This window comes from Macrobrachium nipponense, chromosome 45 (genome assembly GCF_015104395.2).
Source record: "Macrobrachium nipponense isolate FS-2020 chromosome 45, ASM1510439v2, whole genome shotgun sequence".
NCBI lineage: Eukaryota > Metazoa > Arthropoda > Malacostraca > Decapoda > Palaemonidae > Macrobrachium > Macrobrachium nipponense.
Window position 1 is genome coordinate 3,282,353 of NC_061105.1, and position 16,794 is coordinate 3,299,146.

General features: G+C 41.7%; 1 protein-coding gene across 1 annotated transcript in view; it reads right to left on the reverse strand.

Annotated features, from left to right (window-relative positions):
- Positions 1 to 647: 647 nt before the first annotated feature.
- Positions 648 to 16,794, reverse strand: part of LOC135214286 (T-complex protein 1 subunit gamma-like) — a 31,374-nt gene continuing 15,227 nt past the window's right edge. The window contains exons 5-10 of the mRNA XM_064248415.1: positions 5,555 to 5,741; positions 3,841 to 4,029; positions 3,132 to 3,395; positions 2,453 to 2,725; positions 1,852 to 2,046; positions 648 to 1,345 (exon numbers count right to left, since the gene is read on the reverse strand). Of these exons, the coding sequence (XP_064104485.1) occupies positions 1,244 to 1,345; positions 1,852 to 2,046; positions 2,453 to 2,725; positions 3,132 to 3,395; positions 3,841 to 4,029; positions 5,555 to 5,741 (1,210 nt within the window). The 3' untranslated portion in view covers positions 648 to 1,243. The remainder of the gene's footprint in view (positions 1,346 to 1,851; positions 2,047 to 2,452; positions 2,726 to 3,131; positions 3,396 to 3,840; positions 4,030 to 5,554; positions 5,742 to 16,794) is intronic.

Below are 16,794 nucleotides of genomic sequence, written 5' to 3' on the forward strand. Positions count from 1 at the left end.
TTTTGGTCTGGATCAATGATATTTATTTAGGCAGTCTAGTTTTTGTGGTACTGTTGGGTTATAGTTATATTGTTAAGACCTCCATTACCTGTTTGGAATGCATTTTTGACAAAAAAATATAGATTATCATTGTCTCTAGAGCACTCACATCATTTTTTTTACTCCAAGCAGAAAAAGTGTGTAAAACTAAGGATACATATACTAAATTTATTTATCTATTTCACTCTATTTATAAAAAATTTAGGTTCCTGGTTGCAAGCTAACTTCGAAATGTAACAGGAGGAAAATCTCACAGTAACACTTTGAAACAATTGTTAGAAGAGGTTGACAGAACTTCAAACCAATCATCTGTTGAAAGTCTAGCAGCTGGGAAAGTTATGCATCAAATAGAATAAAACAGATCTCATATTTTGTATGCTTAACAACTTCCCTTGGAAATATCTCCATTAAATTTTTCTATGTTAATCTGTTGCTAATATGGGCTACAGACTTTTCTGCAACATAAATTTTTTCCTCATTTTTGTTTGGCTGTTATTATGTCTACTGTTTTTATTAAAAAATATTTAAAAAAAAAGATTATCACAACATTACTGACACACCAAAGACTGTCACCACAAACACCAAAGGATATGTGATTTCAAAAGAAGTTAAACAAGAAATATTTTATTATATAAAGCACCTTTAGCTCCAAAAGCATTGTATAGTAAATTAAATATCTGACATACAAAAAACTGCAATCTAGAGAGAAAACTTGCATAAATGGCCTTGAAAACAGATAACTCCTGAAAGACTATAGAATTTATCTTCACAACCAGATGAAAGATACCAAAGGCATGTTGCAATTAGTAATGATATTTCATCCGAATATAAGGAAAACAACACAGGTCTAGTGACACGAATTTCTTTAACAAATAAGAATGATACAGAGTTCTGATTTACATAACCTAAAATTTTGGCCTCTTGTGCAACTTGTAAAATAGAATAAACAATTGTATGTTCCCAATATCCACAGAAAACCAGAAGACTAGTTGATGAATGAGCTACAAGTCAGATTCACATACTTTAGAATGTAATATAACTGAAATATTATAAAATTGTCTTTACAAAAGATTTGGTATTGCAACAAGAACACCCTCCGGGCCATATGTGTCGCATTCACAGAAGTCTTGTACCCTTTTACGACTTGACAAGCCCCTCTGCATATATTTCAACATCTCAAGTAATCAAATCTTTTTAATATAATTTATTGATCCATGGGGCCCAATTCAGGCATCTCCTCCTTTGAAGGATCCTTTTTCTTACAGCCAGAAACGATGTCATCGATCCTCAGGAGAAGAACTGCAGTCTGTAAATATAGAGTAATGAGAAGAATATAGGAAATGTCAAAACTTTTCTGAGTTCTTCCCCTTAACTTACATCTCTCTTACAAAATCAGCTCCTGTTCTTTGTTAAATGAAGTTTATTTTTCAGTCTATGCAAGGCTAGCAAAAATGAGCTTGTTAAAAGAAAAATGGTATACATTTATACCTGTCAAAATGAAAGCTATATAATTGAGGAAAGGAAAATGGGAAAATACAAATTTCCAAAAATATGAGGGCAAGACTTGTTTTTCTTTTATGGCTAGGAAATAATTGAACCCCCTTTCAAATTCCTTTCACATTAAAAGAAAAATAGTTGCTTGGCTTTTGTACTGCAAGATGGAGATGAATAAATGGTAGCAATATATGAGAAAGAGGCCTTGTAAGCCACAAATGCAAAGAAAAATAATTGTCTAATTATTTCACATACTTATTTCTAACACTAAACAGTTCATAAGTAAAGCATAGCAGCTGTGGTCACAGGAACACATACCTCCACGGCAGTCTTATAGACCTGAATTTTCACAGCGAGGGGATCCCATATCCTCAGTGTCCTCATGTCTGCCAGCTCTCCAGTTTCTCCATTTACACCCCAGTAAATTTCCCCACTGGCATGCTTGGCACGCAAATTTGTGAGCAGACGGATAACGTTGCCACCACAGTTCTGGGCTAGCATACGAGGGATTACCTGCAATACAATGCAGTCACTTCAGTAATCATTATTACTTATCCATTAGTTTAAATTTACTCTAAATCATCAAAGATTAAACAATTTAAAAAATTACTTTATACTAACAGAAACATGACTTCCACTATTCATACTTAAGCATCAAAGATAGTAATTTGAACACTAAAGAATTATTCTGTTCACAAAAAGTGGAGGGAACCAACCAACCAGTTTTATATAGTGACAACCCATTCCTCTCGAAATTACTCCTAGCTTTTAACAAAGAGCAGAAAAATATGTACAGAACAAATTTTCTTGCACTATTTTGTAACCAAAACTTTACTACTTTAACTAGTCGTATCATTAACTTCAGAGAAGTATCATTCATTTTTCAACAGTGGACAGCATCCCCAAATCCAAACTTTACCTCCAAGGCCTGAGCCAGCGCTGTGTAGGGCCACTGCTTGACACCCGACACTGACTTGGACTTCTCATGCAGGATGCGAGAGAGAGCCATCTCCACAGCACCACCACCATAAACAAGCTTCGGTTCCATAACAAGATTTCTGGCCACGCCCAGAGCATCTTGGAGGTTCCTCTCAACCTCATTGATGAAATCTTTGCTGGGTCCACGGAGGAGGATTGTACAGGCCTTGGGGTTTTTGCACTGTGTGATGAATGTGTAGTATTCGTCACCAATCTGCAAGTGAAACGGAATAAAAATCTTCAGACATGTCACCGCCTTCACTTCAAAAGTTATAATTCCATGAAAACAAATAAAATATTCAGATTTCTAGGCAGTGAACTAGAGATATTTCAAATTAAAAATGATTTTCCCATTCATAAAAATATACAGTATATATGTAATATACTTGGGTTTTCACTTTATATGATTTTTGCTTATCTTATTACAGGTTATTAAAAAAAACAAGAAAATGACCTCCACCTAGTACATTAATAGGTACTGGCTGCTTTGTACTTTGTGACTAGCATGCCTGTTGAGCCTAAAGATATGTGGGGGATAAGTGATTTTTAAAAAACAAAGTAGTGGGTATTAGGAAAAAAGAAACGAAAAAGGAAAAATGATTAAGGAACTATACTCTAACCTTTCTAATCTCAAAGAGCCCGGCTTCAGTACCAATGTCTTCCTCTTTCAGGTCCGAGGTAATATTAACAATCTTGGCACCACATGCCCTAGCAATCCTGTTGTTATCAGATTTCTTCACCCTGCGAATGCACGTGATGTTAGCCTTGGCTAGGTAGTGCTGTGCTAAGTCAGAGACGCCTCTTTCTGTGATGACAACATCCGGTTCGAAGGAGATGATGTCTGCGCACATGGACTTGATGCTCTCTTCTTCCATTTCCAGCATCTGAAAAGATGTCAATAATGGTCAATACCTGTCAGGGGTAGTACACTAAGTTCACCTCAAGTGGTGCACTACAGGCATTACTTACGGTTCTTTGCAGCGTCCCCACAGCACCTAGCTGCAACCTCTTACATTTCTTTTACTATACCTGTGTTCACATTCTCTACCTTTCCACCCACTCCTGACAATTGTTTCAATATTTTCAACACAGAACGACCCCATATATTCAAGCACTTGGCCTTTGGCCTTAAATTTCATAATCATTCATTCATCAATACTGGTTTATAGCACAACTCGATCATATTCATGGAGAGAAATACATGAGAATTATTATATTACAATCATCATCAAAGCTCGTTACAAACTTACAGCATACACATCCCAAACAAGGACAAAATTGAACAAATTCCTACATCCAAAGAATGCAGTTTGTCTTCACAAAACTCACCTTAGTAAAGTCCATCTCCTCGACAATTTCCACATCTGTCTGTGACTCTCCTTTCTTGAACTCCAAGGCACAGTCGAGAAGGACGATGCGCGGATTCTCGATCCTACGCCTCATTTTCTGGTGAGTGATGTCTTTATTCACCATTATGCCATCCAGTACACAACACTCTTCAATGGTACCACCACGGACCTGGAGATAATTATCCAGAGGAAGGTACAATCCTTTGAATTTGTTAATGATAAAATAATACTATGCTACACCATCTGACCAATGTAGATATTGAAACAATTTATTATTCGAACTGGATTCGGAATCCAGATTTCTTGCAAGCCAACAAAATCAAAATAGTACATTGTAAACTAAATAAATTGCATCAAGAAAGGAATGTGATGGTTGAATTACTTCCCATGTAAATTTCATCTCTGTGCATACAATAAGACTAAAAAGCTGCTGAATTTGAAAACGAAAAACAAATCCTGAGCATTGGGAGAACATGGCATTCCTCCATATCTACCAACTTGGGGAAATCTTCATGTTTTTTTGAAATTCATCAGTTATAAATTTTCATGTATACAGACTAATGTACAAGTTGACAGAAAAAATATTTTAAGTTAAATTTCTACATGAATCAAAACTTGCTACACAACAAAAATATTCAAAGTTCCCTTTAATAATGCAGACGGATGACCTAACACAATAATTTCCTCAAATCATTACCTCACTCCAAAAGGTACGGCTGCCTAAGACCTCCTTGTTGAAATGCAATGCCACAATTTACTGGAAGTAGCAAAAGCATCACTGAGAGGAATGTCCTTTCAGGTACTGCAACGCTGTCAGGACAAATGGAAATTCAAAATGGTTAGGTGCACAAGCATGATATCATTAGTTTAATACTTGCATGGGATACTCTGTAGATCATGCAAATACAGCATTGAGCAATTCTGGAATGGGGTCATTACAAACTGCTCAATTGGATTTACAAGTACTTTTAATAATGGGCCTCCTTGTGTGTGTCTCTTTTAATCACAAACATTGCCAATTCCTTGTCAAATTCATGAAGTCTTAATTCTTGTACTGTATTTGCAAGACTACAATATTTAGCCATATAGTAAATAGTAGATATAAAATTGTATCTACCATGTTAATCAGTGAAGGAAAGTTACTTTTGGAAAGTTAAAAATTCTGTAAACTGACAAGACAGCAAAACAACACTAGGACAGTGAACCCCCACTTTTGGGAGCTTCACTTTTTCATGCTACGTTTTGTTGCAGATTTTTGTGGAACATAACTTCTAATTTTACATGGGAATTTTCACTTATCCACGAATTTTTCTACGGATCGTATCTCTAAAAGTCTCTCTGATTAATTTTTTTTTTTTTAGTAGAGCAACATTGTGGATTCAAGAAATACTGTATTTTTTCATTAAAGGATACATATACTGAAGAGGAGAGAGAGAGAGAGAGGAGAGAGAGAGGAGAGGAGACGAGAGAGAGAGGAGAGAGGAGACGAGAGAGAGAGAGAGAGAGAGAGAGAGAGAGAATTAATTTTTAAATTACACACACACACACACACACACAGTAATAATGCTTCATTATCCTATCATGCTTAAATTATTTCACACACACATGCATAATTCACACTTGGGATTATCAAAAATACTGTATATATATATCTACTACAGTTGATGAACTTTCTGATACTCTGCATTTCCCACCTTTTCGATTCTTGCCCACTTCTTCAGGTCAATTTCCTTGTACCCCTCCTTCTCTGTGGTAATCAATCGGACTGCCTTCAGAGCGATGGAGCAGGCCAAGTCTGCGTACTGGCCCAGGAACTTTGTGCCGATGCAAGACTTCAGGACATCAATCACATGCTGCTCGTCATTGAGGTCAACTGGAACACTGTAAATGGAGTGGAATATAAAACTAGGGGAAAGGCTGAGCTCTGGGACTTAAGAGGTTATTCAGCACTGTAAATGAAATTGAGAGTAGAAAGGTTTCAATTCAGGAGTAGCAAGAGTTTCAACCTCGCAGTTACAACTACGAAAAAATTGTTAGAAGGTGGAGAGAATATAAACAGATATACAGGAAAAGGAATGAAAGAGTTTGCAGCTGGGGGCTGAAGGGATGCTATAAATAACCTTAAGTAATGCATACAGTACACATTGTGAGGTACACTGACGGCACTACTGTAAAAGGATACAAACGCAACATAGTATGGAGAAAATGATGTTATTATGATATAACAAAGTTTCATGTATACTTACCTGGCAGGTATATATAATTAAATTCCCACCCACCTCCCCTCAGGAGACAGGGTTCAGAGAAAAATCTGACGAAAATGGGAATGATTCCGAGCACCAGCGCCACGGGAGCGGGGTGGCGATCACCTGAACTACCAGTGATCTAGCGGTTGCCGCGAGTTTTGAAAATTCTGCCAGTGCGAACAGAGAATATAGCTATATATATACCTGCCAGGTAAGTATACATGAAACTTTGTTATATCATAATAACATCATTTTCATGTATGACACTTACCTGGCAGGTATATATATAGCTGATTGACACATTTGGAGGTGGGTCAAAGACAGCAACATTGTAAGAGTTTTAAAAATTAAAATTCAAAATACTCTTAGATTCCTTACCTGCTAAGGTAGCTGACTTCAGCATTCCTGCCTCTTAGCCTGCTAAACCTTAGTAGCTTCCAACTAGGACGTGACCTATTAGTTGATGAAGCTAAATACAAGGGTCTGACAACTGGACGGGACCAATTTGTTGACAGGAAACCCTAGCCCTCTCTTACCACGGGCATTCATGCTAGGATAAGTTAGACCACCTGAACCACACACAAAACTAACCTAACACACTACACTTCACAGACTGAAGAGGAAATAACCCTCTCAGACAACCATAAAAACAACACCACTTCATTAAAATACCTAGCATGTTAGTAGTTATGGGGTGGAAAATCCTTTGCCCAATACTGCTCCTGAGGATACATATGGACCCAACGTTTGACAATTGTCAAACGTTGTTTTGACGTTTCTAAGGTAATGACTTTGCAAACACTGAATTAGTCCTCCAAAACGTCGTTTTCAATGATATCTTTGAGGGCCATATTCTTTTTAAAAGCCAAGGAAGTAGCTACTGCTCTCACTTTGTGCGCCTTAACCTTAAGGATGCCGAAATTTTCTTCTTGTCATAACATATGAGATTCTTTAATTAGTTCCCTAAGGAAAAAGGCAATAGCATTTTTGGTCATTGCTCTGCTAGGATCCTTCACAGAGCACCACAGTGATTCTGAAGTTCCTCTAATCTTACTGGTTTTCTCCATATAATAGCGCAATGCCCTTACTGGACAAAGAACTCTCTCTTGTTCCTGTCCTACTAAATCTGAAAGACCCATAATTTCAAAAGACCTTGGCCATGGATGAACTGGATTCTCGTTCTTGGCCAAGAACCCCTCCTGAAATGAGCAAACCGCTTTGTCATGTTTCCAGCCAATATGTTTGCTAATTGCTTGCAGCTCACTCACCCTTTTAGCTGTGGCCAAGGCCACCAAAAAGATGGTCTTTTTCGAGATATCTCTCAACGAGGCTTGATCCATCGGTTCGAACTTACTAGTTCCTAAAAATTTCAGGACCACATCGAGATTCCAGGAAGGCGCTCTGTATTGGAGCTCCTTCCTTGTTCCAAAGGACCTTATGAGGTCTCTCAGATCTAGATTATTTGTAATATCTAGACCTCTATGTCTAAATACTGAGGCCAACATACTCCGATACCCTTTAATCGTCTGAGTTGACAATTTTATTTCCTTCTTTAAGTATAAAAGGAAGTCGGCAATTTGGGTCACAGAGGTACTGGATGAAGAAATCTTCCGACTCTTGCACCACTTGCGAAAGATTTCCCACTTCCCCTGGTACACCTTAATAGTAGAGGCTCTTCTAGCTCCGGCCACCGCTCTGGCCGCCTCTCTAGAAAACCCCCTCGCTCTGACAAGTCTTTCGATAGTCTGAACGCAGTCAGACCCAGAGCGAGGGTGTTCTTGTGGTACCTGTTGAAGTGAGGCTGTTTGAGTAGATTCTACTCTTGCTGGAAGTGTCCTTGGTACATCTATTGTCCATTCCAGTACCTCTGTGAACCAATCTCGGGCTGGCCAGTATGGAGCTATGAGAGTCATTCTTGTCCCTTGACTCTCCCTGAATTTCTTCAAAACCTTTCCTAATATCTTGAACGGGGGAAAGGCGTAGACGTCTAGCCCCGTCCAATCTAGAAGAAAGGCGTCTACTGCGACTGCTTGACGGTCTGGGACTGGAGAGCAATAAGTCGTCAATCTCTTTGTCATTGCTGTCGCAAACAAGTCCACCACTGGGCGACCCCATAATTTCCACAGACTCTGGCATACTTCTAAATGAAGAGTCCATTCTGTTGATAGAAGTTGACCTTCCCTGCTCAACAGGTCCGCTCTCACATTCTTCTCCCCTTGAATGAATCTGGTGAGAAGGGTTACGTTTTCCTTCTCTGCCCAAAGAAGGATCTCCTCCGCCAACTTGCAAAGAGAGATTGAATGTGTCCCTCCTTGTTTGCGGATGTACGCCAGAGCTGTGGTATTGTCCGCGTTGACTTGCACCACCTTGTTGCGAATCACCGCGTTGAACTCTTTCAAAGCCAAGAAAATCGCCATCAGTTCCTTCCTGTTTATATGCCAAGCCGCTTCCTCCTTGCTCCAACGACCTGAAACTTCTTGATGTCCAAGAGTCGCTCCCAGCCTGCGTCCGACGCGTCTGAGAACAATACATGGTCTGGGTTCTTTTGCTGGAGAGACGCTCCCTTCGCTAACTTCCCCAGGAGTTAGCCACCACCGCAATTCCTCTTTGATCTTGCGAGGAATTCGAAACAGGAAGGAATCTGGTTGCGATTTTCTTGGCCAGACTTGGTTCAAAAATATTTGTAGGGGTCTCATGTGAAGCCTTCCTAGAGAAACGAACCGTTCCAGGGACGAGAGGGTCCCCAGTAAGCTCATCCACTCTCGTGCTGAACATTGTTCTTTCTCTAGAAAGGCTTGAACTTTCCGGATGCACTGCTCTTGTCTGTTGGGAGACGGAAAAGCCCGAAAAGTCACTGAGGAGATCAGAATCCCCAAATAAACTAGCTCCTGACTGGGGGTCATATTCGACTTTTCTAAGTTCACCATCAACCCTAACTCTTTCGTTAATGTTAACGTCATTTCTAAGTCCTCCAGACATTGCTTTCTTGATTGGGCTCTTATGAGTCAATCGTCCAGGTATAGAGACACTCTTATTCCTAGAATGTGTAGCCACTTCGCCACGCTCGCCATCACTCTTGTAAAAACTTGTGGGGCTGTGCACAGTCCAAAGCAGAGGGCTTTGAACTGAAAGACCCTGTTCTGGATCACAAATCTCAGGTACTTCCTGGATCCTGCATGAATTGGGATATGAAAATATGCGTCTTGAAGGTCCAGGGTAACCATCCAGTCCCCTGGACGTACCGCTGCCAGTACTGAATCGGTCGTCTCCATCGTAAATTTTGTCTTCTCCACAAATAAGTTGAGTTGACTTCCGTCCAGTACTGGTCTCCATCCCCCCGAGGATTTCGCTACTAAAAATGATATTGTTATGATACAATAAAGTTTTATGCATACTTACCTGGCAGGTATATATATAGCTGTATTTTCTGAAGTCCGACAGAATTTTAAAAACTTCCGACACACGCAGTGGTCGGCCAGGTGGTTAGTACCCATTCCCGCCGCTGGGAGGCGGGTATCAGGAACCATTCCCATTTTCTATTCATAATTTTTATTTCCACTGTCCCCTGAGGGGAGGTGGGTGGGTACTTGAATATATATATATCTGCCAGTTAAGTATGAACAAACTTTATTGTATCATAACAATATCATTTTGCTCATGAACTTACCTGTCAGATATATATATATAGTTGAACCCCACCGTTGGAGGTGGGAAGGGACAGAATAGAAGGATTTTGGGACACAAATGCATGCAGATGATTTACATCTTGGTTCCACCTGTTAGCATAGCCGACTTCGTGATTACTGTCACCCAAGTCTGCTTCTGCTTTACTAGAGTTGCCAGCGAGGTAGAGACCTATAAAGCTGGTGCACTCCAGATGATCTGTCAACGGGGGCGTGACCACAATGTGACTAGACCATATTGACCATACCATGAGGGCTAAGAAGTAAAATAAATATATATATATAATTATATATATCACCACCTGACCAACCTAGCCAAAGTTAATGTGTGTTAACTAAGGCTTCAGAGTTAAGAAGTCGCCGTTGTCAGCGACTCCACAACTAAATTAAGAGCTCTTCCTAACCATTTTCTACAGGATAGGATGAGTGGTACTTCTTGCCCCCAAGATTGTGTCTGCAGACACGTATGGCCCTAGCGAGCAGCAGATCTCATATGCCATCTTACATCTCGCAGGGAGTGTGAAGTGAACCCAGAGTTGCTTCGCTAAAACATTGGTACTCAGGATGTTGCTGAGTGCCATGCTCTGTTGAAATGCTTCCGAGGCCGCGCCCTCACCTCGTGAGCATTCAGATAAAAAGATTTCAAATCTTTGTGCAAACACAATGAAGGAGCATTTTTTGAAAGAACTCCTTAACCCTAAAACCAGGGTGTACTTCGATATGGGCAAGTCTGGTCTTTTTCGGAACACTGCAGATTGCCCGACTGACTTCGACTTTCTTGATTTTAAGTAGATAAAACTTGAGAGACCTGACAGGGCACAGGACTCTCTCTGGCTCCTGCCCACTAACTTGTGCCATCCTTGCTTCCAAGATCCTGGCCCAAGGACAAAAAGGGTTTCCATTCTTAGGCCATAACGAAAGGCTTAGAGAGCACACCGCCTTGTGTTCTCTAAAGCCAAAACTTGTGACGATGGCTTAAAATCTCACTAACCCTCTTTGTCGTATCTAGGGTGGTTAGAAGAAGGCCTTCCTGATCACATGCAAGAAGTTAACAGGCAGGAGAGGTTCGAATGCTTTGACATCAAGAACTTCAGACTACGTCTAAGTTCCATATTGAAAGCTTCGATCCGGAAATGCACAGTCTGTACTAAAGTCAGGTGAACGACCAGTTGACCAGTCAGACGAATCAAGGACAGCAAGGCTGTACCCTGAAGACCAAAAGGCACTATTCTTAGCTGAAGGATGAGTGTCTGGACTGCCTGGGCGATTCAATCTAAGCAAACCTTGGGGGGGGTGTATCAACGCAACCCAACGTCGTCCGCAATCGACTTCGTCAATAAGAAACTCAGGGCTACTATATGTCGCCTGATCTCGCACGAGTGTCTGACTCCGAGAAAACAGGCAAGACAAAAAGTAGATGGTGAGCTAGAATCGAGATTCCACAGACCTCAATGATCGTGAAGGTCTTTGTTGTTTGACAGATGCAACTCTGTCAAACAACATTCTCTGTTGTCTGTTCGCACTGGCAGAATTTTCAAAACTCTCGGCAACCGCTAGACCACTGGTAGTTCAGGTGATCTCCCCCACGTTCCCGTGGCGCTGGTACTTGGAACTATTCCCGTTTTCCTCAGATTTTCTCTGAAACCTGTCTCCTGAGGGGAGGAGGGTGGGAATTTAATTATATATACCTGCCAGGTAAGTATGCATAAAACTTTATTGTATCATAACAATATCATTTTTATGCATGACACTTACCTGGCAGGTATATATATAGCTGATTGACACATTTGGAGGTGGGTCACAGACAGCAACATCGTCATAATTCAAAAATCAACTAATTTTTAAAATTATTTATTAAGTTCCTTACCTGCTAAGGTAGCTGACTTCGTAGGTCCTGCCTCTTAGCCTGCTAAACCTTAGTAGCTCTCAACTAGGATGTGACCTGTTTGTTGAGAAAGCTAACAACAAGGGTCTGACAATGGACGGGACCAATTTGTTGACAGGAAACCCTAGCCCTCTCTTACCAGGGGCATTCATGCTAGGATAAGTTAGACCACCTGAACCACACACAAAGCTAACGTAACACATTACACTTCACATACTGAAGAGGAAATAACCCTCTCAGACAACCATAAAAAGAACACCACTTAATTAAAATACCTAGCATGTTAGTAATCTATCGTTGCTGCCGTCGATCGAGACGATTCGTACAGACTTTTGCAATCCTGTAACGAACCTCTAGATGATCGTTACATTCTACACCTGTTGTTATAATAGGCTCTTTCTCGTAAACTCGAACAGGGACCGAGAGAAGATACTTCTTAAGATATGAGAGAGCTGTGGAATATCAGAGTTGATCTGGACCACTGGTTCCCAAAAACTCGTTTCGAGGACTGGAGGGACTACCGAATCGCTTTTACTTCTTTCAGATTAAGATCCAGGACATCTGAAACCCTACCCAGATGTCCGGCACCTTCTTTCTATCACTTCAGGTGATAGCCGCACTGAGAGATGTACAGAATCATTCCTAGATCTTGAATAATATTTCAGTTTCCCGGTAGTAAAAAACTGTGGTCTGCATTGCAGTCTATTCGGGGAAACAAACTTCTTCAAGAAGGAAATGGTCCCCAGCAAGCTCATCCATTCCCTCCCAGAGTATGCTTACTTCCTAATAAGGCTGTGGTTGCCTAAGCAGGAGAGCATATAAAAGTGCAATGTTGCGGTAGACTCGTAGTTCTATACCGTGCGGTAACGAGAACCGAAAGGATTAAGAGATAACTCTGTTGAACATAGTAAAGCAAAACGAATGCAACGTTTATTCATTCACGTAAGAAATCCCCTCAATCGTAGGCTAAAGTCCGTGATTGTAGGACAGATAAACAGTTAGTCAGTCAATCCCGCAGGAGAGACGCAACCGCTAGCACAGAGATAGGTTAGTCAGTCAATCCCGCAGGAGAGAGAGACGTAACCTACCGCGCATGACAGCGCACGATCTGTTACTGGCTCGGATGGACTGGAGGACAGAGTCAGACACAGCGTGACAGCAGCCGCCAGCAGCTTACGAACGTCGTCTCTAACTTTATGTCTGGGTTGCCAGCTACCCTATTCTACGAAGAGATCGGTCCGTTATTTATTGAGCAGAAAGACTCTGAAACTGGTATATTTAAGCGCAACCGACAACGCTAAATATATAGATGCGTTTGTGTCGTCAGAACACTACCATACATCGGTAAAAGATAAATCGGAAACTCCCGGAAGGCTGCAGGGAGTAACGATTAAATGTCCTTAAAATAATAGCCAATAGAGCTCTCGGTTGCCCTCCGAAGCGGTAACTACAGCAAGCGTATATGACTTGAACCAACCAGTAGTAAAATAACGCAAGGCAAAAAATGATATATCACAATAAAGTTTTTTCATACTTACCTGGCAGACATATATATAGCTGAATTCGGAAATACAGCTACATACATATCTGACAGGCAGGTTTCATGAACAAAACTTAGAGAATCGAAGCAGACAGCTCAAGCTTCTTAAGATACTGGACATAAGCGTTCATTGACGTAGTCTACAAGTCTATTTCTTGTACGAGTCTGCGAATGAGGAATGAGAGCTCTTCCGAACCTTGTCCTTATTCGCTTACGCAATATCAAGTTAATGAGATGTTTGTCAATGAGAACTAACCCATTAACGGTACAGAGAGATATTTTGTCAATGAGGGGAGACCCACTTACTTGACAAAACGATAGTATATTGTCAATGGGGGAAAGTCACTGAATTGACAAAACGTAATCCAGGAAGTCGAGCCTTTTATTTTTCGATTCCCGTCTCAAACAAGGAAGGGACAAGAATCCTGTTAAGAGACTGGGCTTACGGTAGGTAGAACGACGATGTTCAATCGGCATGGAAGTCTCGACTAGAAACTAACAAAATCTATCATCTGAAAAACCCTTTCAGATGGTCTAAAAAGCTTTAATTTATTGGCAGTATGGCAAAGGAAGTCCTGTCTTGCGCTTTCCTGAAGAGCGTCCTTTTGATGAGTGCCTTTGCAAGAATCCTACTGAACGTTGCCGAAAATCCTGACGTTCAGGACGTCGAGCCTTTACATAACCCGTAACTGTCTTATCTCAAAGTCTTGACTGAGGTAGAGAAACGAGATCTTCCCTTGAGCTTTCCTTAACTCCCATCCAACCTTTGCGAAAAGCAATATAATATTGACAGAGACCTCTTGAATTCACGAAACCCGAGGTCTTGCTGGGTTTCGAAGACGAAGTTCTGTTCACTTTCTTGAGGCTCAAATCTTAAACAAGAGCTTGAAGAGTTCAACAGAAACGTTCTGGTGCGCGCTCAGCGTCCACTGGCGAGGACGCTCGGCGTCCTGGTGCGCGCTCGGCGGCCACTGGCGAGGACGCTCGGCGTCCGTTCTTCCACTGGTGCGTGCGTCCACATCCGGAGCGTCCGTGTTCAAGCGATCGTCCAAATAAGCATGCAGAAAAGCGTCACGCTCCTGACAGGCGTCAAAACAAGCGAGAGAAACTGCCTTCTTTTTCATATTTCTTGGTGGAAAGACGTACACGTGATCAGGCAACTTTCGCCTTCTTACTTCTCACTGAAACACATAACGAAGGGAGAGGGGACGTGAAGCGGTCCTTTCTTCTATAAAAGCTTCTTAGAGGGCGCGAGTCCTTCCGAGAGCTCCAACCCTTGTGCGGGGAGGACGCCTCGGAGGACGAGAAGCAATCCTTCAGGATTCGTGCATGTGCACGCACTTTGGGCAGTCTGGGGGAGTTTTCATCAGTAAAACTGCCGAAGGGCACGCCAGATCGGTGGGGTTCCCTGTAACCCTCCTTCGGCTTTCGACATGCCCTCATCCCTGGTTCTGGGAGTTCGACAGAGGTCTAGACCTAGAGGCGTTCCAAGGCCGATCTGACGCACCCTCCACTACACCAGGGGCACTGTCACTGCACTTAGCCACTTCACTATGGCTCTCTAAAGCAAGCACTTTCGATTCTAAGTTACGAATCGAAATAGTATAAGAGAAAGGGCAATAACCTCTACAGACACGGTTTTAGGGCCTGAAGGCAACATTACAGGGTTAGGCGTAACAAAAACAGAAGTAGAACTCTTCACAACAATGAAGGAGAGCGATCACCTCTCGCAGACATAGTCATAACCCGTAGGCCATACTATAGCGTTAGGCAAAATAAAGTCTACCGGAAGGTTAGCAGTCTCACTACCCTGACTTTCGTAATTGATTAATTGCGTACATACTAAACAAACTTTTTCCTTACGGAATAAGACACGTTTACTGATTAATTGCGTACATACGAATCATACTTTTTCCTTACGGAAAAAGGAAATTAGACATGTTTACTGATTTAATTGCGCCCCCCAAGTGCGGAACTACCGAAGCTTTCGGTAGACACACCCTATCTTTGCAGACAACACCCTCTGAAACTAGCCTAACTAGATTCAGATATCTTATGCAAAAATGAATCAAATTCAAATCAATTTAAGATAGCGTATGCCTAGCCACAAATCCAAGTAAATAAATTAAAAGACAATTAGGATACTTAGCGGCAAATGAAGTTTCCAAAATCCTAAGCCGGAGGTACTGAAAACAGGTGTTTTCAGTACCGGCGACAGAAAATTTATGAATAGAAAATGGGAATGGTTCCTGATACCCGCCTCCCAGCGGCGGGAATGGGTACTAACCACCTGGCCGACCACTGTGTGTGTCGGAAGTTTTTTAAATTCTGTCGGACTTCAGAAAATACAGCTATATATATACCTGCCAGGTAAGTGTCATGCATAAAAACAGCCGGTTGTAAAATCCCGGAGATAAGTGATCCAGAACAGGTTCTATTGCTCCTTTCTTGAGCATAGAAAGAACTTGTTCTTGTAGTGCTTCTTGTTTCCCTGGATCGCTGTAGTGAGCTCCAAGCTCTCTTGGCGATGTCGCAAGAGGTGGTCTCTTCAGAAAAGGGATCTTGTAACCTTCTTTGGCTTACCTTGACGCCCAAGGATCTGCTCCCTTTTCTTGCCAAATCTCCCAAAACTTCTGGAGTCTGGCACCTACTGATGTCTGAAGGACTTGTTGTTCATTGTTTACTACTGGGTTTCGAACTCCTCTTGGACGGAGCTCTTCTTGCTCTGAAGGCAGGACGAGAAAAGGACTTGCCTCGAAAGGGCTGACTAGCTTTGTCTTGATTCCTTAGGCGTCTTCTTAACCACCTTGTTGGGTAAAAATTTCCTTACCGAAGAAGTTAACAGATCCTGCGTCGCCTTCTGAGTTAGGGAAAGCGAAATATCCTTGATAATATCCGCAGGAAACAATTGATCCCAAAGTGGGGAATAAACCAATTCGGATTTCTGGGCGTTAGAAACGCCCTTAGCAGCAAAAGAGCATAGGAGTGACCTTTTCTTTAAAACTCCTGCGGTGAAAAGAGATGCTAATTCATTCGCGCCATCCCTTAAGGCTTTGTCCATGCAGGACATAATACTGCTTGGGAGTTGAGAAGCCGTTGATTCATTATTTTCCACTGTTTCGTCCCAGAGACCCCCAAGGACCAATCAAGAAATTGAAAAACCTCGAAGGTCCGGAAAATCCCTTTCAAGAGATGATCTAATTCTGATGGAGACCACCACACTTTCGCCGAATTCAAGGCATGTCTGCGGGGAACTGTCACAATGTTGGAAAATCCCCCTGGGAGGAGGCAGGAACTCCCAGGCCGAGATTTTCCCCCGTCGCATACCAAATTCCGGACTTCGATGCCAATTTGGCAGGAGGGAAAGAGAACACAGTCTTGCCCGCCTTCCCTCTTTTCCTTCAAACCACATAATCAATTTCTTTAAGAAGCGCCGAACCTTGTTAGCCGTAATTCGAAAACTTCATCTTCAAAAACGAGGACTTCTTCGGAGTTTTATTCTTGGAGAATTGAGAAAGGGGTGCTGTCGGTAGCTGCAGGCTGAATATCCCCTTCAAAAAGTGAAAGAGGCAATTCGTTA